General features: G+C 40.3%; 1 protein-coding gene across 2 annotated transcripts; it reads left to right on the top strand.

Moving 5' to 3' along the window:
• Positions 1-820: 820 nt before the first annotated feature.
• On the top strand, positions 821-23,310 carry MORN3 (MORN repeat containing 3). 2 transcript variants are annotated; one of them, XM_007058294.4, is made up of 6 exons: positions 821-978; positions 8,807-8,962; positions 12,240-12,397; positions 15,197-15,356; positions 18,348-18,532; positions 22,713-23,310. In XM_007058294.4, the coding sequence occupies exons 2-6, from the start codon at positions 8,818-8,820 to the stop codon at positions 22,779-22,781; spliced, it is 717 nt and encodes a 238-aa protein (XP_007058356.1). In that variant the 5' UTR covers positions 821-978; positions 8,807-8,817; the 3' UTR covers positions 22,782-23,310. The 2 variants fall into 2 exon arrangements, with proteins under 2 accessions (XP_007058356.1, XP_043385168.1); XM_043529233.1 differs by lacking the exon at positions 821-978 and adding an exon at positions 4,358-4,627.
• The last annotated feature ends 2,951 nt before the right edge of the window (positions 23,311-26,261 follow it).

Here is a 26,261-nt window from a genome sequence, read left to right as displayed (position 1 = left end):
TTATAACACTTCCCAGGGTTTTACATTAGTCAGGTCTTCTCCTTAGAGACCTTACATAAAATTCACAACAATACATAAATATTTGCATTTTAACATAATGAACTAAAATACTTAAATTTAATTCAGTAAAATTTAACTTGATTTACATAAGTTTGTCCAGAATATTGCAGAAAATTACCATCTCTGTCACAATTATATTATTATTTTTATTACAATTGCACCTAGGCACCCTGACTGAAACTGATGTCCCATTATGCTGGGCACTATTCAAACACAGTGAGCCAGTATGTTCTCCTTCCTGAGTTTCCCCCTTCCAAGCACTAAGCATCTTTCCCGTTCCCAATCTGCAGGGTCTCTGCTGTCCTCCCATCTGGGAACTCCTCCTGAGGGAGCTTATGCTGTGGGGCTGCCTGCCTGCCTGCCTGCCTGCCTTTGAACTCGCCAGGGAAAGCAGTGTAGAGCAGCCAGGGGGGAGGCACTCTCTGGGGGTTGTGAAAGCTTTGGTTTGGGGACCCTCTGGAATGAAAGACATTATGAGTGTGAAATAGTCTGATAGCGTCTACCCACTCAAGCCACTTCTTTTCCTTTATTCCTCAGGACAAGGAAAATATATAGTGTTGTCTTCACTAGTAACATTTCTGATTTATACAGTACGGGGATCAAGTATAAATGGAAATATACAGATACCCCAACACAGGTTGTATGCTAAGTTTTTACCTTTAAAAGGGCTTTACCTTAGACAGTTACAATAATGGCTGTAATCAGATGCATTTGACTCCCAACCTGCCGTGAACTGCATCCTAGGTACCCTTTAAACCTGGAAGATGGGTTTGTCTGTTGTGAAGAGTCTGCCAGAGTTGCTATGGCTACCCTAGCAGGGGTGGGAAATGTTGTGTGCACAGGCTGTACACAGCTCACGCTGCTAGCGCTACATTTCACCAGAGCTCCACAGATTGCCTCTGCAGCAAAAACAAAAAGGTTAGTCTACCCCTTATTTGCTGTTAAAAGAGGGGAGATAGAAATGATTTTATGTTAGGAACAGAGATCCGTTGGTACCGGCTATTCTCCTCTAATTGCTCTAGCACTGCAGGAAAAGAAAGGGTTAACAATAAAAAGGTTTCTAGTAATTAGCACAGGGGGCTTTCCCATGTCCTTCTGTGCTCATCCTCCTCCTGCTTCGCTGCTCTCAGAACTAGAACTGGACAACAGGCAGCAGAACTTGCCAGGAGAAAGGTTAAGGAATCTTTTGGAATCCGGTTGGGGAATGGCTGATTCCTCCTACCCCCTGTGGAAAGCTGCTCGTGCTAGCCCAGGACCCACTACAGACATCTCTGCTACAGCAGCTGAATACAAACTGAGCTGAACTGTAGAGAGATCATTGGCCGACAGGGAGAAGTCAGCGCAAAAAGCAGCAGGATTTCCCCCAGCTGAGCTGCAGGGCACCTCTGAATGCTGCCTTCTATTAATTACTAGCTGGCAGCCCAGAACCACTGCTCATTACAGCAGAGCTGCAGGGATCAGAATGAAGGCACAGCTATTATCTCTCAGCCTCCTAAACACTAAGGCCAGAATCTCAGAAGAACTTAGCACCCATTAAGGCATCTAAATAAGTGGCCAGATTTTCAGAAGAGTTCAGCAGGTGGGGGACATGCTGGGTGCCCAGCTTTGAAAATCTGGCCCTAAAATATCACCTCCTTGCATATCCTAAACTTCCACTGTCTTCAGATGGAGATTTCAGGCTGCAAAAGAAAGTAAGACTGGGCCCCAAGAGGATGGTGGAGACCTTCAAAGTGTGTAACAAAGAGACAAAATTCATAACAATGTTTTTTACTAGCGTACATGAAATTGTTGAGTTAAACCACTGTCATTTATGTACATTCTGTGATTTCTTGAGTGCAATAAATATACAATACCTTTACACTTGATTTTAAAGAAATGAAATATTGAAATTAACTCAAAACTGGCATAATAAATATGCATTATTTTTAAATGGCTCCTGGCAAGGAATGATGCTCCATTTGAGGGTGTTCACAGAGACTACAGCATGTGCTTGAAGCACCCTCTTGCATCAACAATAAAATAAGCTCTATCGTTCATTTTCTTCAGTCTTCAAATTGCTGAAAGGGTTACAGCTTGCTGGGAAAAAGGGGGTAGAGCAGTTGGACAACTTTTCATCACAGACAGCAGATACTTATCACTCTCTCTATGGTTATGAGTTGGCTCACTTTGAGGGGAGTGCAGCAGGTTGATTTTTGGGACAAAGCTGGAGTGTTCAAGAAAGAGCTGGCTTGCTCTTAGCATCCGAGACATTCTGGCTCCAGTCAGCTTCTGCAGCTCTGCAGGTCACACTGGCAATTTTAGGGGGTGGGGAGATGGCATCTGGCAGACAAATGGTTGGAAATGGGTGAATTCTTCGGTAAAAAAGGCTTTTAAATTAAATGTACTTGTGTTCAAATTTGTAAAATAACCATAAAACAAAATAAATTTGACAAAAATGTGAACGTCTCTCACATTGGAAGACTTATTTAAAGAAGAAATCACTTTCAGAAGATAACATTTAATCCTGGAGAGCAAATCATGACCAGCATTTCACCCTCTGACACTCTGCATAAACTCTACTATGAGAGATCAGGACAGATATGCTTTAATGATGATAACATAATCAGTGATCAGACACGATAGATTCAGAAATGCAATGAGAAAATTCAAAACTTTGAGACAACACAAGAGACCTTACTTCTTAGTCCTGAAAAATATGACTCCCAATGGGAGATATTTTTAAAGGGCTCCTCATTGAATGAATAAATAAATCTGAGTATACTGTAAACAGAAAACAAATTGTCATTCCAACACAAAAAACACTACATTGTGTAACAGTTCAAGTTGGTCAAGTACAACAACTATCACCCCAAGTACTAAGCAAGTAGGAAATCCAAAGTTATCCCAGGCATCATACACGGCATCCAAACAATAAGCATTGTAACTTAACTATCCTGACTAATAATAAAACTTCATTAATTAAAACTTCATTTTAAAAACAGATGAGAAACACACGGAAACCAGGTATTTCTGAACATTAGACCTAACTTGAGTCGTCTTAATTAAAACTCAATTAAAATAAATCTTTAAGATATGGTATGCTATTTTACATTTAAATCTCAACACAAATTTTGTTGAAGTGTCTTCTCAGACTTGAAAGTAGTTCACAGAGTTAACCACATCCACCAATAAAATTTATTCTTATCTGCATTCTATTTTGCACATGACAGTGAACAGAAAGATATACCTTATCTCTGTGTTAAAGGGTAGCTAAACAAAGATGTCAGGTACAGTGCACTTTAATTGATACCCCTTATATAGTCTGGCATAGCTTCCAAACTGTTCTCTAGAATGCTCAGTTGTCAGGCTACAAAAGTTGTTTACAATTAAGTAGCTCAAGTCCTCCTCCTGATTTAAACCTTTGAAAGCAGGTTCAAAGAAAATCTAGGACCCGTATGGAGCCATATGAATTAAATAGCATGTCATTAGAGACTCGAAAAAACGTGATATAAGAACGTAAGGTAACATCTGGAGTGAGTATACAAACCTGTGTAAGGTTTCAGAGGAGCAGCCGTGGTAGTCTGTATTCGCAAAAAGAAAAGGAGTACTTGTGGCACCTGAGAGACTAACCAATTTATTTGAGCATAAGCTTTTTGCAAACCTGTGTAAGACATTCATTCTGATAACAAACCCATAAAGCAAATAATTTTAGTGGGAGCAGCAGCGTCTAATTGTCACAGGTGAGAACTGCAGCAAGACAACATTTTTGTTCTATTCCAGATATTTGTGAGAGGGTGAAACCGATATATGTTATGGCTATTAGTTTTATATTTCCTAACTTTTTTATTTAAACTTGCATCCTAAACACTGCATTTTTATAACACAAAAGCCTATGGAAATGCAACGTTAAGATGGCAGATTTGGAGTTAAAAACAGGAAATGCAAAAGATAATTTTCTCATGTACAGCTGTTAGGTCACCTGCATTGCACATGCTGTATTTTAAGAGGTGCATTTAACAGACTAATTAGTAATATGTAAATTGTCGGCGAATTCAAGTTCACATGAGAATCTTAGCTTTAACATTTCTGGTTTTTATTTAAAATTGTAACCTCAGAATTGTATAAAAATAAACAGTTGTATTTAATATACTTGTGCTGTTTGTTTTGAGGAAAAGGAAAATAGTAGCTGAAATCCTAGAGTTTGGTGTTCTTGGAGTTTAGTGAGGGAGAGATTCTTACCGTGTTTCCCGTGTGTGCATGATTTTCCTTCTCTCCAATGAGTGGATATGTTTTGCCTCACAGAGCACTGTGGATGTGTTTAGCAGTTCTTTTTTTTTCCTCTCTCTCTCTTTAACAGACCTTTAATATCAGTACAGTTGAAAGTGACATCTCAGTGCACAAGAGTACAGAGAGACTACAGTTCTGGAGGTTCTCTCCTCCCATTTGGGACAGAGGAAGGAAACATGAGGAAGAACATGCAATCACAAACAATGACCAACTCCAGTTAAGAGTCTAATCTAGCTGGGCCTGAAGGAACAGTAACATGCACTTGGTTAATCTCTCTGTGCCTTGGTTCCCCATTTGCAAAGTAGAGACAATAATACTTCCTTATCTCACAGCGGCATGGTGGGGATAAATTCTTTGGTGTTTGTGAGGTGCTTAGGTATTACAGTGAGCAGTCAAATAGACAGCTGTAATTTAACCTGCTGTACTGTTCTTTCAGTGAAGTGAGCCCAGACGCAGGTAATGATGCTATGATTCCTTTTAGCTCCTATATTCCATGCAGAAACAGGGGAACGTTCTGGGCTAGATTCATCTTGTGATAACTTTAAATATTCACAATACAGTAAAGGAAAACTGAGTAAGGCTATAAACACACATCTCAGGGTGTTGATGAAATCACAACCCAATATAGCTTCTTTTACATGGTTACCATGATGTCATCAGAACCCAATTATGTCTATGCATAACAACATAGCTCATAGTTACCTGTGTAGTAAGTGTGGTTAAAGAGACACTGTTAAGGCTGATTGTGGACTGGGTACTGAAATATACAGGAATCCTGCTCTCTGAAGTGTCTAAGAGGGCCATATCTTTGTATATTTCACTACTCTGCCTATTCACACTGACAAAATAGAAGGGCTGAGGTAGGGATGATTTGTTATTATTATTTATTTGTATTATGGTAGCACCTACAGGCCTTGACCAGGTTGGGGCTCCATTGTGCTAGGCACTGTACAAAGGTATAGTAAATTATAGTTACTGTTCCAAAGAGCCTACAGTTTGAAAACAAGATGTTAACAGGTGGGTGGGACAAGCAAGCAGGGTGGAGAAGGCAAGGTAACAATAATACCATGTATGAGTATAGACTTGGGTGTACAGTTCACAGAGGTATTAAGCCAATTAACAGCATCAATCACAATAATCACAATTTTCCCACTTGCTTAGTCACTGTCAAATATCAGGTTTTGTGCAGGCTTCACAGAAGTGGTGGCTTTTAAGTAGGGATTTGAAGGATGATAATGTAATAACTGAACATTTTAATAAGGAGATTTTCTCATATGTAAGGGGCAGCATGGGAGGAAATACATAGATACTTGTTCGTGAAGTGAACAAATGGACATTTGAGACTGGCATTGTTGGAGCAAAGGTGGGGTCAATGTCATGTTAGGATAATATGATGGATCATGAAGGAGCAGCTAAATTGTGAAGAGTTTTGGCAGTTAAGACAAGAAGATTTTGCTTGATGAGGTGTAGTGGGGGGACTTACATTATGCAGTATGTAGATAATAGATTTGATTATGCAATGTAGAAAATCTGCTTTTATCCTTCTATTTCCTTGCTCCAAAGTGTTTTTTATAATCTTTTTGTGTTTAGTCCAATCCAGCATCTCTGTCTCCTTTTCATATAGTTTCTAACAACATTCATTGTTACTGGTTATCGTAACATTTTATGAACTTTCACCTACTTTCCAGCAATTGAGCTCACAATCAGGGTAGGCTTGTCCTAGACTCCAATTATTACAACACTGGCAACAGAAGCATTTGTTTTACCTTAAAATAAATCCAACTGTGCAGAGACCTCCAAAGGCAAGGAAAAATAATTAAATACATCACCATAAATAGCAAAGTCCGCTGTCTTTTTGTGAGGAACAATCAACATCAAACACAAAGATGCTTTTAAAAATTAAATCCAAAAAATGGCTTTTGAATCAGACAAGTCCACTGTTTAGTGAAAGAGAAATATAAACAGCTAACTCAACTTTAATTTTTAAAAGGTATAACTTCTGGCTTTCCCCTCTTCACTCAGAAATAACCTAAACACCTATCTCTTTCCTTCCACCATGGGATCCTCACTTTTACTCTTAATTGGCTATCTTTGGCAGTGGTGCTGGAACTAAGGATATTGCTACACCCCCTGTCTTGAAGTAGTAATAACAAACACCAAATACATGGTTTCCAGTATCAGCACCCCCACTATAAAAATAGTTCCAGCAGCCTTGATCTTTGGTATCTTCCACTGTCAATCCCACATCTCTCCCTTCACCTGTTGCCTCATGGCTTATGGATGCCTGCAGGGACAGATGGCCAGACCTCCTGCTTTACTGAGAGCAGTGATTGGAAAGTGCCAGAGGGAAGAATTTAAAAAAAAAACCCACACAAATTATTTAATCCAAGCTGATTGGGGCAGAAGAGGGAACTCAGGGTGCAAAAACCGTGAACATTTCATCCAAAGCAGGATTGTCTTAGTTTTGCAGCCTCTCATGTTATATACTTTTATTTGATCACCTTTAGGTATTGCTCAGCATTTCTGGTTTTGAATAAGCAGGACTGTATTAAACAATGAACAGTGGGGCAGGATAGCAGTCGGCTGAGCTGGGGCTCAAACTGACTGACTGGTTGACTTGTCCATCATTCCATACTGACAATTTGTGAACTGACTGTCTATGAAACAATGCAGTATCCCTTTTTCCAATCTGATTCTTTAATTCTAAGAATCCTCTAAACAAACAGTTTCTGTCCAGCTTTCCTGATCATCAAACTGAACTGTTAATAGATCATCAGAGTTAGTGTTTTCCACATAAACTTGTGTGCACTTTCATTTTTGGGTAAATTCTCCTTAACTTACTCTTAATACAAGCTGAGAGTCTCACATAGTCATGTGACTCCAGCAGGTGTGGCTTGAAAAAAAAATATTGAGAAGCTCATGATATACTCATGACAGCTGGCAAAACTGCCTTTGATTCCTATAACAAATGTCTTCTCACTTATTTTTGTCTTTTAGATTATTGAAAATTATTGACTTGTTTTCTATATCCTAAAATAGGACTTTTTCTATATCTTCTGTATTTATACATAAAAAATAATTACACCAACTATTGACTTATTACATATTTTGATTTATAAGTATCTATCTCAGTGCCATCCACCCTTCTTAGCATGAAGCACAAACAAACAATGTTTTAAAAAGTCAAGGGACCACAATCGATACCCTACTCAGCTCAGGCAAAGGGATTGGAAAACGCCTGCAAATCCCTTGCTGGACTGATGACAGCTGCTCAAAGTATTCCACACCTCATTAGAACTTTTGCTGGGGCTGCAGGGGAGGAGATGGAGGCAAGGAGGGAGGGAGTATCCTTTCTTCCTCCCAGAAGTGATGGGGCCGATTCAAACACGTCAATTTAATAATTACAGATTTCTGTGTCCTGCACAAGAGGCACATCACAGAAGGAGACCTCCTTTGTGCCCTCTTACCCCAATTCTGGGTTGCTAGGATCAGGGGACAGTATGGCCCTTGTGTAAGTAGGAGCAGCCTTAGGGGTTGCTCTAACTTATGTCAACCCTGCTTTCATAGTGCTAAGTGTTGCATCATTCCCCCGCCCATCCCTACTCTGTGAGCTGCAAGAGAGAGCTGTGCAGGGACACAGGTTGCTCCTGCCAAAAGAACTCTCACCAAGGCTTCTGTAGCTCATTTATGACCCCTGCATGGTATTAGAGCATCTTAAAGTGACTGGAATGGGAGCCATGACCTGGTCCAAAAACTTCTAGCAAAAATGTTACTTGAGTTTGTATCACTTTCAACAAGTAGTGTTCCTATGCCATTGTATTTATTTTTAACAGCACAGACACAGTAAATTAATTGTATCAGATCCTCAAGTAGAGTAAAATGTCACAGCTCCATTGACTTCAGCTGAGCTGTGATGATTTACACAATTTGAGGATCTAGCCCATTGTGTATTCAGATATATTTTAATATTTTACATGCTGTATTTAAAGAATTGCTTCCTCCCGCCCCCCCGCATAAAGCAATGATTGCAGTGGTTCCTTAGAAAATTTGGTTGATAGGATTTCTACCTCATTTCTTCAGGTTTTTTGTCATTTAGAAGAAGCCCTTGTTTGGATTAAGTGTGCTGAATGAGATTGACATTTGCAATACGTGCCGAAGACTTCCTGCATGCAGAAAGAGAATATTGCACACCGAAAATGTGTCCCATTTCAACCTATATTATTAATGGTCCCTAATACTTTACACTATAATCCTTTATTTTCAGTTGCTACTATTTTATGCTAAGGTGTTTTTTAAGTTTCTTATTTCTGTTTGTTTTGCCTTTAGTTTAGTTTACCTTTTTAAAAGCCAGATGTTAGAGTCTTGCTACTGAAATATTTGCATCATAAAATGCAGCTTATAGATGGAATGTTCTTCCTGTACCCACCTTGGTAATGTCTCTCTAGTTGCATTTCTGACAACTTTGTGTTTTCATTTCCAGCTAAGAACAATATGCCCATTGTAAAATATCCTAGGACTGTAGAACCTCTCTGGATTGAATGGGACAGGAAGGCACAGAAATGTGGATTAAGACATACAATTTATGCTGTCAATAGGGATCACTATACTGGGGAATGGTTGGACAATTTGAAGCATGGTAAGAATATTGCTTACTAGAAAGTGCATTATGCATTTATATGTTCTTTATAAGTTCTAAGGGGCAGAGATCTGTGATTAGTTTTCTCTGTTTCTAGAGCACAATCTCCCTATATATGGTGCTACATATTTATCTATATATTATTATCTATATAATAAACTTAATGCAGAGTTCTAAAATGTTGCTCAAGCACATTTTCATTTGTTAAATAAAAATACTAACGTTCTGGTTTTAATAACTGCAAGTCAGATGAATGATGCTGTGCACATTCATAGCAAAACATTACTGTGAAAATACAGACTATTGCTTTAGTCAGTTATATGCACCTGAAACTACCTTGTCTGTATAATAAGGGTACATGATGAGGTGTGAGATAACGTTTTTATTGGCATAAATTTCAGTACATTGTGTATTCTGTATATACCACCTAGATCACAGAGGAAGTCGTTAAAAATATCTGAGAACATTTTCAGAGACGTTATTGATACTGGGTGTAATTTTTAAAAAGTTCCTAAGTCACTTAGGAACCAGAGGCCCATTCACAGTCAATTAGGTGCACCCAAGTCATTTAGGTGCTTCTGAAATTTCCACCCTCTGTGTGTGTGTGTGTGTGTGTGTGTGTGTATGTGTGTGTCCACTACTTCATGTTCTCTTTCCCTGTATATTGCAGAAAACAAAGTGAAAATATCCACTAGAAACTATGGAATTTTTATTGATATTATTTTAAAAAGTGTGTATATGTAGCTAGAAGCTGCTGTTGAGAAAAAAATATTCAAAATCATCTCTAATGCGGATGATCTAGTTTTCTTAGATGCCTTTTAGGTGTGGTGAATGGTTGGGGAGTAGTCATTAGTTTAAGGTGAAGTTAAGATCAAAAGGATAAATCACTAATTTAAGAATAGAAATTTTTATAAGAAGAATACAGTTAGCAAAAAATAGATTAAAAACCCCAAACATTCAAAGTTAAGATTAAATTTACAGGAAACCCAAGCATTAAAAGTATTTGATTTCACTGGTAAGGTGCCCTAACTTACCAATGGATTTTGAGGCCAATGCTACTTTGTTTGGTGATTTTGGTGGTGCAGTGACAAAATAGAGTTTATAATGAAAGGTCATGTGCAGTCTTAAATTTACAGTGACCCTTTGCTCAAAAAATACAAAAAAATCCAGAGATTTGGACATAGGAATAAATGAGGTCCTAACAACCTAATTCATTGATTTAATACCAGGTCAAGCTCATGCCCCTGAGAAGGGACAGAGCAAACTCCTTTGTCTTTGTTGGACCCATGCTGGCAGGGAGATCAGGAAAGAGCCACAGGCAGTGAAGAAACACAGGCTGTCAACCCTGACCTCCAGTGGTTCCCCCAGGTGAGGGAGAATTGTTCACGAGTCCAAAGCTCATCCTCAGCATTCTCACCCCTGCCAGACTGCGGCGCTCAGGACCTGAACTTGTATCCCTTAAGGCATGTGATACTTCCATACCGCTGCACTGGCCAGGGCTGGGGTTTGAGGCTTATGCAGGTGGAGGAATAAATTATAAATGTGTATTAGTAGTGGGTCGCACGCTTCATAGCTTGTGTATGGCAAGCCCATTGCACACGCCAGAGGCTCTTTGCATTTCTCCATTCCCTCTACAAGCTCCCTGTGTGCCACCTTCCCATTCCCCTCGTTGTCAAGGGACTCCCTGCAACTCCCTTCAGCCCCCTCCTGCCAGGAGTTCTGTGTGCCTCATCCACCATTCATCTCATGCCTAAGTCTCCCATTCTCCACCCCCATACCAGCAGTTCTGTGTGCATTCCCATTCCTGCTTCCCCTTATGTCCTCCATGGCTCTGTGGGCCCCCAATTATTTCCTCCTTTGAGGGGGTCCCGCGTTCTCCTCTCTATGGCAGGTGCTTTGATTGTTATTCACCTATTTAAAATGTCTCAGTCATGCAGAAACAACAACATGTAATTTAGAGAAACAATCACACTCAAAGCAAATCTTTGGGAAGAAAAGATGGATTGAAAAGTGTGCATCCAAACTATTGGGTGACTGGTTAAGGGTAGAGTTGCAGAAATTAGGGTTAGTTTGTGAACAGTTTGCAAATAGAAAACAATGGTTAAATGCATCCTATAATTTATATTCACCCAGCTCTCCTGTTCTCCCATGCTTCTTATGGAGACAGCACCTTCGTGGGGCAGGTTCTACATTTTGCAGTCATGGGACAAGGAAAGTTTTTAATGTTTACTGATGTTGCTTGTACATCACAGCAAACCAAGTCAGTATAAATATACAAGATAAACCCAAAGGTGGGAAGAACCCCAAAGTTTCAGAGCATAGAGAAGCATTCAAAAATGGCACTTATCCAAACTTATGGAGACTCCCACCAGGCCCCACAATCCTCCCACTCCCCTGCCCTAAGCAGGCCTTTACCTCTCATCATCTACTTGGGCAAGCCTAGAGTGCTGAAAATCCTCTCTGGTGTTATTGACATTTGGACTCTATGGGGGATGCCCCCTTTCTGAGCCCCCCTTTTCCAGGCACTCCCTGTCTCTTCTCTCCCAGTGTGGCATCCCCACACTCTTCGTTGACCAATCTTTGGTTTCCTCCATGGTTCCCCATCACCTACGCTCTCCCATGCTGCTAGCTGCTTCCTGGTTTATTAATTCCAGCAGGGAGAGCAGTGAAGAATAAAACAAGAAGAAGAGAAGGGCAGACCCTGGCCTCCCAGCCTCACTGTAATGGTCAGAGGTAAGAACTACAGGAAAATTAAAAATTATTGTTCAGTCTGGGGACAGATGGAGCAAAATCTGGGAGTATCACCCAAAACAGGACTGTTGACAACTATGAAAATGTAGATGTTAATGACATACAAAGGATTGGCGCAAAGAAGTAGTATTATTCCCAGCTTACAGATGGTAAACTGAGACCCAGGGAGATTAAGTGATTCACCCAAAGTCACACAGGAAGTCTCTGATAGAGATCAATAGTGCATCTGACCATCTGAATCACCAGCATGAATCTAGCCTCCTTTAGAAAAAGCTGCAAGCACACATATTTACCTGTGCCTTCTCATATTCTAGATTGATGAAACTATAAAAGCTTGTGTTCCTAATTGACCACTTAAATTAAAAGCTGTGCGTAGAGAGAAACATGGTGTTCTGTCTCTCCTGTTTATATAGTTAATGACTCCTATTAAGCCTTGTAAAGATGCCCACATACTTTATAAATGCTTATAATAACGACCATATAGTAGTTTATGTCTTACTGTAGCCCCTGTACTTTGTTACAACAGGTAAAGGTACACAGACCTGGAAAAGTACAGGTGCAATATACAATGGTGACTGGAAGTTTGGAAAACGGGATGGATATGGAACATACAGCATTCCTGACCCTGTAACTAAAGAATATAAGAAAGTGTATTCAGGCTGGTGGAAAAATGACAAAAAATGTGTAAGCAATCTTTGTTTCAAGTCTTTTACTTGAAATTACCTCTCAAGATTTTAGCAAGTGGCAGGAGACAATCTCATGTTTTGAAATTAGTCCAAAATCATGGATAGATTTGGAAACAAAATAAAACAAACAACAAAGCTTAAACTGTTGATTTTAAAATTACATCTGTAATCTGAGCCTAAACTGAAGGTATGAAGAGACTTTCAGGAAAGGAATGCATGTGAGACCTATGAAAGCATAGTGAGGCTGTTATTATTTAGGGCTTTCTTGGCCTGCCAAGGTGGATGGCTGAAAGTATGACCTTCCTTCTTCCCTTAGCTCCCAATGTTCTTGTAATTCTGTGTATGCTTTTGGTTTCCAAAACAAAATGCTTCAGTGCTTTGTTTATTTTTTATATTCGATACCATAAAAGATTTAGTCTCAAAGCTAGTGTGGACATATAATATTCTGTGATTGTTGGGAGAAGGAATGAGATTAAGCTCTCCTCTGGGTTTGAATTTTGTTTACATTTTAAATTTAATTTTGTGCTGTTGAAAAATTGACAGCCCTGGAGACTAAAATCCTTTATCCATAGAAAAGGCTCACCATGGGCAATAGCTGTTACCCGCTTGCCTACAGTGGCCTTTCAATATGTCTCTGCCCTATAGACAAGTCGGTTTTCAAGGTCATTGAATCCTTGGTCTCTATTAAAATTGCCAGCAAAGAGGAGTAGTTGTAGTGTTGAGTCTTTTAAATGTGGGCACCTGTCCATTGACAGCTGGAGTGAAATAATATATAACCAAATAGCTGTCATATCATGACTACAAACCTGGGTCACATTCAAAACTAGAAGCAGAGAGACAATAAGGTCTGTATCCCTCAACACATCCATCTAGTTTCTGCTATATTTGAATTGGGCAGAGGAAACTTGTTAAAAAAGTATGTATTGAAAGTGTTGCAAGAAGCTTAAACCAAGAGACTGCTCAAAAAGGTTAGCGTTTCAAAGCGTGTCACTCTTCGTAACAGGAAAACCACCTTTGTAATAATGATTGCAGCCTTCTTACATGCAGAATCTTTTTGAGAAATATTTCCTGGTCTGCTAGTGAAAACCTACTGTTATTCTTTGCATCTGATCTTAAAATAAATTAACTGTCTTATATACCTAAATGGCAGGCACTTCCAGGGCTCTAGACTCTTGAGGGAGGCCTCATTTCTCATTCTTTGAAAATATATTTTGAGTGGTTGACCTTCAGTGAGTGATGTGTAATGACATCCTGATGCTGCTATTCCTTTACTTATATAAAAGCTTCTCATCCTTGAGGGGGCCATTTAGGGATCTGGGGCAAAAATTGGGGATTGGTCCTGCTCTGAGCAGGGGGTTGGACTAGATGATGTCCTGAGGTCCCTTCTAACCCTGATATTCTATGATTCTATGATTTGCATTCTTGAAGCTCAATAAAATTAATATTCAGAAAAATCAGTTCTTTCCAGAACTGATTTTATTTTTCTACTGTGATAAGATACTTTATTCCTCTGGGAAAACTCATCAATATCATGTAAACATTTCTGACTGATAGGAATCCCCAGAGTAGGGCATGCCTTTTGAGGTTGCTTTTTGGCTCTTCATAACAGGTGAATACATTGTGTTTCCTGCGTAAAATAAAATGTGTGACCTTAATCAAGGAGTCCATTAACCAAAACCCACCACTAGCACCAACTGATTGTCAATTGCAGAAACAACACTAAGGACTGAATAGGTTATGGAGACTGCATCACCACAAAAAGTAGACCCTTCATGACAAAATTGAAACAGATGGCAGGGGGCAGCATGGATGAAGCTTGGACTGATGTACCTGTTGTATGGATAAACAGAATACTTCCCTCTCCATGGCTGTCAATCCAACAACTTTTGACAGTGCTAAATTCATTATTAAATCCTTAAAAAAGAAAGGAAGGAAGCACAAAAGCTTTTGAGGGGAATTTCATGTGTTTATGATTTTTGGGGGTGGGGAAGAATCAGGGAACAGTGTAGATTCTCTTCTCTGAGCTAAAGTGGAACTGAGTTTTCTGTTTCTGTGCTGCAGTCTTTGTTGGGTGTGTTTTCTCCTCAAAGTGCTGTGCAGTAGTTACTGTAGGTGTTTTCTGATGTGGCAGCTTACTTTTCCCAAGGATCTTGAGTATCTAGTAGAGATCCTTAGTCTCCCAAGAGTCAGTGGTCCATTGCTTGGGACTAGGAAAGGTACTGTGTCTTGAGGGATCATAGAATCCCCATTTTAAAGGACATCCCTTATTTGGTGCCCAAGTCTGTATGCCAGTAAAATCCAATTTGATCATACACTATGATATAAATTTATGGTTTTGTCCTGTGTAAGATTTTGTAGCAGGAATTGTCAGCTGGAGTCCCTTAAAAATCCTTTGTCCTGGAGAAGTTTATTTCCTTAAAACATAGGTTATAGGGATTGATCCTGCATTGGCCAAAGGCCCTCACAGTCAGAACTAGGTTATTTCCTCCTCTGATTTCTGCATTTCTAAAATGACAATGCATTAGACTTGGCCAAACCTGCATTTGTTTTGGAGACTGTCTCTCCTTCCACATATGGGTTGGTGCTTTTACACTTTTATTATAAAAATATAACATATTTACACTGTTCTGAATAGCTTCTGAGTCTGGATGCCATTAGTAATGTATACAAATAATAATGAGCAAGTTAGTGGCAGATCAGAGAACAGAACCAGGAGTCCAGACACTAAGCACTAAATATACGACTGGTTTTTAATGCAGAGAATGTTAAAGTGAGAACTGTAACCTTTTAATTTTAGGGCTATGGAATTAAGTTTTACTCAGACATGGAATATTATGAAGGGGAATGGAGTGGCGGGAAAAGAAGCGGCTGGGGCAGAATGTACTACAAGGATGGTTCCATCTATGAAGGACAGTGGTTGGAAGACCAACACAGTGGCCAAGGAATGCTTCGCTTAAGTAGGTTCCAACAGCTTCTACACTTGAGACATTTTCTGGAACTTTGTCTTGACCTCCTGCACCCCATTTTGTCTTGATATCTAGGTAATACTTCCACCATCCCTAATATGACCTATTAGGGTGTGGATTCCTCTCCAAACCTTCCCCCTCGCCCCCAGTTTTGGTCTTGGATTCCAGAGAGAGAGGGAGCATCTGCTGGATGGTATTGTTTTATCTCTTTGCTCTATGAAAATGGTGAGATAATGCTACCCCTATACAGCTCTGAGTGTCTCAAGCCAACACAGATATAACTTATGCTTACTATAGTAGTAAATTGCCAGGATGGGCAGGGAGGCAGGTTAGAGGATGTACTACTTGTATGAGTAAAGAACAAATGTCTCTGTGATCAAACCAAATGCTTTTACCAAACACAGTTTTTAACTGGTGCATCTGACAAGAAGTTTGGTTTCTCCAGTATTTATTTTTTCTGACTTTGTGTTTATTTTGCTTTTCTTTAAAAGGATATAACTTGTTTTTTGTTTGTTTGTTGTTGATTGTTAATCAATGGTTTTAAACACCATCCCTCTCCAAAGCCCTGTGCTCATTGGGATGAGTTCCCAACAAACACAGGGGATCTTTGGGGCTCAGCACTAACCCAGAAATAACATTGAACACAATATGTATGACTTGGAAATTTCAGGGAGAATCTCATCATAAAAATAGAATTTTGGATTTTTGGTTTGGTTGGAGTTTGATCAAATGTAATCTAAAGATAAGAATCCCAATCTTTCTCAAATAGAAGATTTTGTGTTTCAGGAAGATTTTAGAAGGAAATATTATCTCCAGTGTTACGTGGGTCTTCATCTAATTGTTTCCCCAAGTGAATGCTGACATCTTAAACAATGCCTCATTACAACTCTTTTGGCATAATAAACAAAGCTGATAATCAACACCACTGACCCACTCCCTTTTGCTGATGATGGGAACTCAACTTGAAGCACTCCTTCCACTTATACTAATCCATAACATTAAAAAATTTAACCGGGCATCATGTTCTGGGCATTAATTGATAACACAGTACTGTCAGTTGAGGGCCACAATTTTTTAATTATGTGAAGGCTTCAGGTTTGACATGCCTATATATGTTATAGTTTAAAAAGTTGATTTTTAAACATTTTCTCTAATATTCATAGCTACATTATTATTCTCAGTTTGTCATGTTTGGTACCTTTGCGTTTGTGGGAGAAAGGGCTTTAGAATTATACCCAATTTGACCCATTTCTGACACAGTATTGTCAAAATTTCCACCAACTGGAGGACATGGAGCTGGGAGCCAGGGAGCAGCATGTTCCCCTGTGACACTGCAGAGGGTAACACCATTGAAATTATGATTTTGTAGATTTTTGCGAATCAAATGACACCTCCCTTACCTTGTATCATTAACTTGCCCACGCAATTACACGTGCTCCCAGCCTATCAAGGCTGAGCCATTGGCTGCTGTCTTCTCTCTGTTTCAGAGGCCAGCTACTTCTGTCACAGCCTGGAACTGATTATAAGCTGGATTCCTTTTGGTTAAAATTAGCCAGCACAATTATTTGATGCCCACAAGCTTAATATATTCAGCTCAGTCTCTGGAAACATGCCCATGTGCTGAAAGCTTTGCAATGGGGAAAGAAAAGCAATTCTTCAATGGAGGTCATGATGAGCTGCAACCCAAGATTAAATTGCTTATGCTGGCAGAATGCCTGGAGAGGATGATCTTAGACAAGGGAATCACATTGATTTACTGGCTCAGTTATAGTCAATTATAGGAAGGTTTTAAACCAGACCATAGCAAATGTACAACAGAGACCAAGGCCATGAACAATAGTGTTTCAACTGCCATGGAAAGAGTACAGATCGGACCTCCAGTATTTCAATGTATCCTGAGTGTTTGATAGAATGGGGCTGTCAGGGCCAGCCTCATGACTTGCTGGGTCTCCAAGCTGCTGGGACAAGAGAACAGAAAGGATCAGAGCGTGAGTGACCTTCTGGCCCACTATATACTGGATGAAACTTCATTAAATGTGGCACCCTCATTGTCCCTGGCTCCCTTCTACAAACCCAACCTAACCTATCTGTGTAATAGCCACCTTCAAAAGGGCGTTCCACTTTCTATTCTGTTGCCTTTACCAAGTGCTGACAATTCCCAAATACCCTAATGTTCTCTGCAGTGTTAGCTCAAAAGTGTTACCATCACCACCAATGCAAAGGATGCTGGAGTTCGCCTGGACCCATGGGCAACCAACCAATGTTATAAGTAACGTAGACAGAAATGAACACTATTTTGGAAGGGGGGTGTTGTGGCCAGAAACACTGCAGCTCGGAAAGAGAGGCCCCAGAGTGGCCTGTTTTGAAATGATCATGATGGTGACCCTGGTAATATTCTAGCATCCCTCAGAGCTGAAGTCCTAGGTGACTGTCATAATCACAGATCTAATGCCACCACTGTGAAGGCTCTCTCATTTCCTTGCAGCTCTATATTGAGTGTAGGTGGCACTCTTTCCTGTCCATCATGGTCTGAGTCTTAAACAATATAGAGTATAAAACTCTGTATAAAAAAGAGTCTTACTTCTGTATGCAGAAAAATTGTAGGAGGTACAGTAGAGCTGAGCAAATAATTTGTACATGTAATTTATCAAACAAATGTATTTTTCTGGGCATGATGTATTTTTCTGCAACATTTGTTTAATATTTGCTATTCCTCAGCACTAAATGTGTTTACTTAGAATATTTGTGGAAAGTGAATACAACATGCATGTGAACACAGTAAAGTGAATCAATGCAACACTTAAAATAAGTATTTGTCTACATTTTTGCTCCATTAGATTTTGCCTTATGGATGTAGCCAGGCAAACGTTTTATATATATGTTGGCTTATCCGTGTTTTGTTGATTTGTTAAATTTCTAGTCACCTAATGAAAATGTGCACCCTTTCATTGTCTGTCCACATCTTTATTTGACTCATTACAGCAAATGAAAATCGGTATGAAGGAACATGGAAAGATGGAAAGAAACATGGCCTAGGAAAGTTTTTCTACCTGAATAAAGGCCAGTTGTTTGAAGGTTTCTGGGTAGCAGATTTTCCGAAGTGTGGAACTATGCTTGACTTTGGACGAGAAGAAGCTCCTACTCCTACACAGTATCCAATACCCAAGGTAACTCTGCTTGGAAATTTAACGGTTGGTGTTTCCATAGTCAGCACAAGTTAGAGCTGTCACCATTAGATTTTAAGCCATACATCTAAGTAGCATTTCTTTCTTCTTTGAGTGATTGTGTCCACATGGGTTCCTCACTCTTGGTGCGTATGAGCCCCATCGCATGTAAGACTGGATTCCTTTGGCCAGCGATGTCTTTTGGGGCCCCACCTGTGCCCTAGATGTCCTTGTGTCCCCCTACCCAAGGTATAAATGATGAAGTGGTATAAATGATGAATTGTTACCACCTGTGGCAGCGAGACAAAACCCTACTTAACTTTGAGTTTGCCTGTTGCCTTTAAAAAAATAAAAACTTTGGTTTTTTTTTTACTATTTTTGTTACTTTTTTTCCATAGGTAATTAGTAGGCTCCCTGGTATTGGGACTCAAGCTGTTATGGAAGAAAGCTAAATCTTCAGGGTTTAAGATAAGCCTCTCCTATGATGCTTCTATGCAACTCAGTGGTGGACACTTTACGCTTGAGACGAGTTGAAGACATGTCAACTCTTATCTCAGTTTTGAGGGTCCTGGAGAGGGAAGCCCATGTCTCAACTTGACTCTGGAGCAGTGCTTCTTCCTACCCCTTCTTGAAGAATTTGACAAGTGGATCAGAATTGACAACTGGGGTCTCTTAGCGATCTCAGCCCTGGAGCTCAGAGTGGATCATGGCTCAACTGGGGCACTAGCTAAGAGGGGTATGGAGGGAGGACTGAGCCTTAGCTACAGCCTTCTTCTCCATGTCTGAGCACTTTCATTAAGTGCTCCTAAAGAAATAACATTAGGCAGGCATCCCTAGCCTTCTGAGTCAGCTAGGGAAAAAAGCAGCAAGTGGAGCAACGCTCAGGGATATTCCTTTTGCCTCAAGGGACTTCCAGAATCATAGGACTGGAAAGGACCTCGAGAGGTCATCTAGTCCAGACCCCTGCAACTCATGACAGGACTAAGTATTTCTAGATCATCCCTGACAGGTGTTTGTCTAACTTGCTCTTAAAGAGCTCCAATGATGGAGATTCTACAATCTCCCTGGGCAATTTATTTCAGTGCTTAACCCCCCTGAGAGGAAGTTTTTTCCTAATGTGCAACCTAGACCACCCTTGCTGCAATTTAAGCCCATTTCTTCTTGTTGCATCCTCAGAGGTTAAGGGGAAAAATTTTTCTCTCCTCCTCCTTGTAACAATCTTTTATGTACTTGAAAACTGTTATGTCCCTGCTCATTCTTTTCTTCTCCAGACTAAACAAGCCCAATTTTTTCAATCTTCCCTCATAGGTCATGTTTTCTAGACCTTTAATAATTTTTGTTGCTCTTCTCTGGACTTTCTCCAAGTTGTCCACATCTTTCCTGAAATGTGGCACCCAGCACTGGACACAATACTTAAGGCCTAATCAGTGTGGAGTAGAGCGGAAGAATTACTTTTCATGTCTTGCTTATAATACTCCTGCTAATAAATCCCAGAATTATGTTTGCTTCTTTTGCAACAGGTTTACATTTCTCCCCACTTCAGGAACCCCCACCCTCTTGGGACCTCCGTATAATATTAACAGACTTTTGTGTCCCTTCTTTGAACCCTTAGCACCCTTTATCCTATACCACCTATCAATGAAGGTTGCCCTTTTAGTATGTATTGCATCATCTCAAAGGGGAGGGGAGATTTCGTCTCTTATGGTGGGTCCCCTTTATACAGTGTTTCATTAGGACAGTATTATTCCCAGGCCTCATCCCCAATTCCTGGCCAAAATTGTTTCAGAACTCCATATGAACTAAAATTAATTAATTTACCAATTTTCTTCCCCAAGCCTCACTCAACTCCAGGGAGGGGTGGGGGAACTTTGTATGCTTGATATAGTAAGGGCATTATCATACTACTTTAATGGGACAAAATCATTCAGGAACACACCTAGACTATTTGTGGCCTTTGCAGATAAGGTTAAGGGTCAGGCAATACATATCCTCACACAGATTATGAAAATGGGATTCCAGCTGAAAAAGAACATGTTACAAACTAGCCAACTTAGAGCCACTTAGCCACATTACTGCTCATTCTGCTAAGGTTCAGGCAGCCTCTGCTGCCTGGTTGAAGAATGTCCCTATTTCTGAAATGTGCAGGGCAATGATGTGGTGCTCAGTTGACACATTTACAAGACACTATTCTTTGATAGAAGCTTCCAAGTTGGATGCCTGTTTGGATACAGTTGTCCTGCAGTAATTGTTTAAGTAGGACTCCTTGTACCCACTTCCATTCAAACAGATTATTTCACCAGGAGGGGAACCCATGTGGCAATCACTCAGAGAAGAAAGAACGACTATGTACCTTACCCTAACTATGACAGGTTTCAGAGTAACAGCCGTGTTAGTCTGTATTCGCAAAAAGAAAAGGAGTACTTGTGGCACCTTAGAGACTAACCAATTTATTTGAGCATAAGCTTTCGTGAGCTACAGCTCACTTCATCGGACGCATACTGTGGAAAATACAGAAGATGTTTTTAACCTTTTTAACAGGAACCTTTTGTAGTGGTAAACACCCATTTTTTTCATGGTTTGTGTGTATAAAAACATCTTCTGTATTTTCCACAGTATGCATCCGATGAAGTGAGCTGTAGCTCACGAAAGCTTATGCTCAAATAAATTGGTTAGTCTCTAAGGTGCCACAAGTACTCCTTTTCTTTTTACCCTAACTATGGTTCTTTCAGAGGTGTTGTCCACATTAATTCCACAACCTGCTCTCCTTACTCACTACTATGGACACCTACTCCTCAGGGATTCTGTATTGGCAAAGGAACTGAGGGACAGTTGGGCCTGCCGCCTTTTATGCTCTCAGTTTGGGGGTGGGGGGGAAGCAGGTACAAGAACATCTAGGCGCAGCCCCAGTGGACTCTGTTGGCCAAAGGATCTTGAACTTGTGCACCAAGAGTGCAATCTATGTGGTCAACACCAAAGAACCAAAGTTACTATAAAGTAATGTTCTTTCCTCCCTTTGGTACAGTTAAAAGAGGTCACCACAAATAATGCTTGACCAACTCAAGCCTCACCAAAACCCAACATTACATCTTTTCTCTGCTCATTTCTTTGTCTAGTTTAGATATCAAGAGCTTTGGGGCATTTGTCTTTTTTGATAGGCCTGTTAGTAGTAGGCAAACCCATGGTGCTGCAGAAATAATAAAAATTGAATGGTCACTATGGAAAAATAGTCTAGATCTTAGTTGCAAAGGAGCATTTAGTTGTGACCGGAAAGAGTGCAATGTACACAACTAAAAATATTTATCTTTCAAGGCTTGTCAGAGATCATACAATAGAACTGCCTCTTCAATGATCCATCCCAAGAGTAATTGGATGAATTAGCCTTTCCATTGAAGGAGGATGTTCAGTTCTAGTTATTTGTTTAAATTCCCTACAGATTAAATTATAACACATCCACTCAAGGCTCTGTTCCTGCTCTGTGAACACAAGAAAGGTCCATCTAGCCCACTATTCTGTCTTCCAACACTGGCCAATGCCAGGTGCTTCAGAGGGAATGAGCAGAAGAGATAATCAAGTGACCCATCCCCTGTTGCCCATTCCCAGCTTCTGGCAAACAGAGTCTAGGGGCACCATCCCTGCCCATCCTGGCTAGCAGTCATTGATGGACCTATCCTCCATAACAAAGAGAAAGTATCCACCTCCACTATAGCTATAGTACTTTTCACCAGAATTAAATTAACGTAAACAAGAAGCCAACCAACTATTTAATTGAGCAGAATATTTTGAGCATTCAGAAAACTAGTGGAGAAAGGGAAACCAGCTGACAGTTTATTTGGGGCGCTGGGTCGGCAGAGTCATATATTGAGCGCCATGGAGGCACCACTGCAGGGAGCTCCACAGTCGACTCGACAGATACTGCTAGGGGAAAACTTTCTGACAGCCATGCACGCAGCACCTGCATACCTAATTGGAATCGATATGAGCAATCATTCAAAGACTAGATAGGCACTTCCTGTCATCATAAAATGAGGAAAGTGTAGAAATTGTTTTAAAGTATTTAGTGACTGCAGGATAAATTTAAGTCCAGTTAAGAGGAAGATGCTACAGCAGCTCTTGAATAATCAGTGTTTACAAATCCTGAGCTTCTTTAATTACATTGCTTAAAGTATTTGTGTTCTTAATTTAGATTGAACTGGCCAATCCAGATGATGTTTTAGAAGAGGCCCAGGCAATGCTTGACAACAGCCAAGAATGAGAACAGACTGATGATAAAGATATGAGAAAAGAATACAAGACTCATTGTTACTTCTTCATTTGAGATCTATGGTTCATCTTTCTAGATCTATAGTACATGAGACGGTGTGTTTTGTAAAGCAGAGAAGCAGCACCAAAACCTACTTAGTTCTCAAGAAATTAATTAGTTCCTCAAAACTGCCACAATGTACACTTCATTCTGTATTTCCATTTGGACAGGATCCATTTTACTCAGGAGTTTGGACGCTGAAGAGGCCTTATAGGAAGCAATAATTCTGCCCATGAATAAATTAGAAGTAGGTGTTGACCTCCTTTGACACTATATTATAGAAAACCTATGTCTGATCGTAAACCAATTGCCAGGCTGTTTTAATACCAGATGGCCATGGTCAAGTGGGCTGAAAGCCAAGCACACACTTGTTAGGATATAGATATTCAGGCCTGTTTGCAAAGGCCTGTACTTTAAGAATTTAGGTGTATTCTTATCACTTGGCTAGTTAGAGGTATAAAAGAAAGAATCAAAATCACTGTCTGCCAGTGTAAGGTCCTTCTCTTACTGTGACAGTCTGAGGCCCTGTTCTTAGGCTAAGGCCTTTGGCTAAGCAACAGAGGCAGCCATAAGCTGGGAAGCGACCGGTCACATCCTCACATTCCAAACTAGTCACACTGAAAGACGGTGCTATTGGGCTGTTAGGAATACACTCCTGTCCTGATAATGCCTGTCACCTCCAGAGAAAGGGAAGTACCTAGAAGATGTAAAAGGAAATTTAGGTTGATAGTTTTCTGTCTGGTAAGAACTCACTTATCAATAGACACAGCTGGGAAACCCTTATGTCTTTATAGATGTAGTTGTGAAATCCTCATTTCTGTATTGTTTTGTCATTATAGTTCCCACTTTGCTATTGTTTATTGGCATGGTCTCTGTCTGGTTCTGTGATTGTTCCTGTCTGCTGTATAATTAATTTTGCTGGGTGTAAACTAATTAAGGTGGTGGGATATCATTGGTTAGCTAATCATGTTACAATATGTTAGGATTGGTTAGTTAAATTTCAGTAGAATGATTGGTTAAGGTATAGCTAAGAATATTACTATATAAATTAGGGGCAAACAGTAAGTAAATTGGGATTTGAAAATAAGGAAAAAGGAACTTGGATTTAAGCTTGCTGGAAGTTCACCCCAATAAACATCGAATTCTTTGCACCTTCGGACTTTGGGTATTATTGCTCTCTGTTCATGCGAGAAGGACCAGGGAAGTGGGAGAGTGAAGGAATAAGCTCTCTAACAACACTATCCATACTTTCATGTTCCAGTTGCAAGAATTAAAGTCATGGCACTCTGAATTAAAGTCCTCCTGGAAGGTCTGTATTTTTATTTTCTTCAGACCATAGCACTAACTCAGTGTAATGCTAGTGCTACTGTTAAATTAAAAACAAACTAGTACAGATGGGTGAATGAAAATACGTGCTGGCATAGATGTCAGCCTGGTGTTGCAGAAAGAGGTGCATTCTGCAGGTGGGTGCAGTTAGGGTTTTTAATATGGGCTTGCTTGACTTTGCCTTCTACACATCCCAAGAGTATTAATTTAGTTTACAAATTTCTGTACATAGGGGTAGCTTTATTGGAACTAAGAATCATTTTCATGCTGCACTGAACACCATTTAAAAAAATTAAATGAAAAGGTGAGATGGAACCTGGTTTGCAGCCAGATACATGACTGCCATACTGTAGCGTGTTACAAAGAGGTCATTTTCCAGCAAGACAGCCATTCCCAAAACGCTACCCATAAGTGCCAGGTTTACAGTAATGTCCATTTAGTTATGGGGAGATGATTTCTTCCCAAAGTGACTACTAGTCTTGATCCAAAAAGGCTGCAGGTTTCATACAAGAAATTCCTTATAATCCTACAGAAGTATTTTCTAGCTCAACTTGAAAGGGAGGAAGGAAATAGCGATCTATTACGATGCCCTGTCACAGCTGAGGAGGATTTCTCCCATCAAAGCTCAAATGAATTGGCTTTTGGTAGGTGAACTAGATATGAAGGGGCTGCCCAGGAGAATAGAATTCTTCCTACATTTCCTATCACCCACAGGCTATAGTAGCAGCCACAGCCCTCCATATTCCCCCAAGTTTTTTGGCCAAAAGATGCTGAAGTTTAGTTGGACTGGTCACACCTTCACCCTCACTCCCACACAGTAAGCTTCTGCTGAGAACAGCTCTGTGAGATGCTGAGGGGAGGAGTATAGTGCCCTTGCCCAGCATCCCCATGGCATGCCCTCCCTGTACAGAGGAATCCCAGTGTTTCCATTAGTCTCACAGCTTTTTGTGCCTGCACAGGGGAGATGGGAAGCTGCATTTCCCTTACATACTCCATAGTAAGCTATAATGAATTTTCAAAAACATGTTTTGAAATACCCAGTCTTCTCAGTAACTATGTATGGTCTTAGTAGAAGCCACCACTCTACTTAACAGCTGGTGCTCTAAATAAATGTCAGCAAGTAGGCCTGAGAACCACAGTGTGTGATCAAAATCCACATCTGGTAAATAGAAGGCAAATTCTAAGCCTAGCTCTGCCTCTCTCTTGCCTTCAGTAAGTCACTTAACCATAGAGCAGTGGTTCTCAACCAGGAGTCTGGTGCCTCTTGGGGGCCACAAGCAGGTTTCAGGGAGGCTGCCAAGCAGGGGTGGCATTAGACTTGCTGGGGCCCGGGACAGCAAGCCGAAGCCCCACTACACGGGGCTGAAGCAGAGGCCCGATGCCCTGCCACCCAGTGCTGAAGCTGAAGCCTAAGCAACTTAGCTTCACGGGGCCCCCTGTGGCATGGGGCTCAGGCAATTGCCCTGCTTGCTACCCCCTAATGCTAGCCCTGGCTTTTACATGAACAAAAATAGTTGTAGCCCAGGTGGGCTGTGGAATTGTTATAGCATGTTGGGGGGTCCTCAAAGAAAAAGGTTGAGAATGCCTGCCCCAGAACACACATCGTTAGGCTGAAGTCAATGAAGGCATGCTAGGTTACGTTAGATATATTTCCAAATTGGTGCAAGAGATATATGTACCTTCTGCAGAGAACTGCTATGAGGATTCATATGTGTAAAGCACACAAGTGCCATGTTACATCAGAATGTCTGAAGCTGGTTAATGAAAAAAAAAACAACAAAAAAAATCACTGTTAATCAGTTAGTGTGTGATTAGTTCATCCGATTTACACTGCACTTCTGAATATCAATGAAAATGGGAATATATTTTTGAGGGGAGTTCATTCAAGTGACTCCCCAAACTCTAATTTAAGTAAGAGCCTCCTTTAAAAAAACCACTGAGTCGAGAACAGTATCAAGGTCAGGTTTAGTACCAAGAATAAAGCAGTGTTAAAGTGAGGAAAAAGACTGTGACCATATTATTCTCTTTATGCCTATTTGTGGAGTCAGGAAGGGCTTTGTCTGCACCTGGTAGCCCTTGTACCACATTACACTCAAGACTCTGAAT

Source organism: Chelonia mydas, chromosome 15, assembly GCF_015237465.2.
Source record: "Chelonia mydas isolate rCheMyd1 chromosome 15, rCheMyd1.pri.v2, whole genome shotgun sequence".
Classification (NCBI taxonomy): Eukaryota; Metazoa; Chordata; order Testudines; family Cheloniidae; genus Chelonia; species Chelonia mydas.
Note: the sequence above shows the minus strand (reverse complement) of the source record. Positions and strands in the feature narration are given on the sequence as shown.

Coding starts and splice junctions, on each gene's coding strand:
- MORN3 (XM_007058294.4), top strand. CDS start 8,818: ATGCCCATTGTAAAATATCCTAGGACTGTAGAACCTCTCTGGATTGAA. Junction 12,398..15,196: donor GGAAAAATGACAAAAAATGT/GTAAGCAATCTT, acceptor TTTTAATTTTAG/GGCTATGGAATTAAGTTTTA. Junction 15,357..18,347: donor CCAAGGAATGCTTCGCTTAA/GTAGGTTCCAAC, acceptor GACTCATTACAG/CAAATGAAAATCGGTATGAA.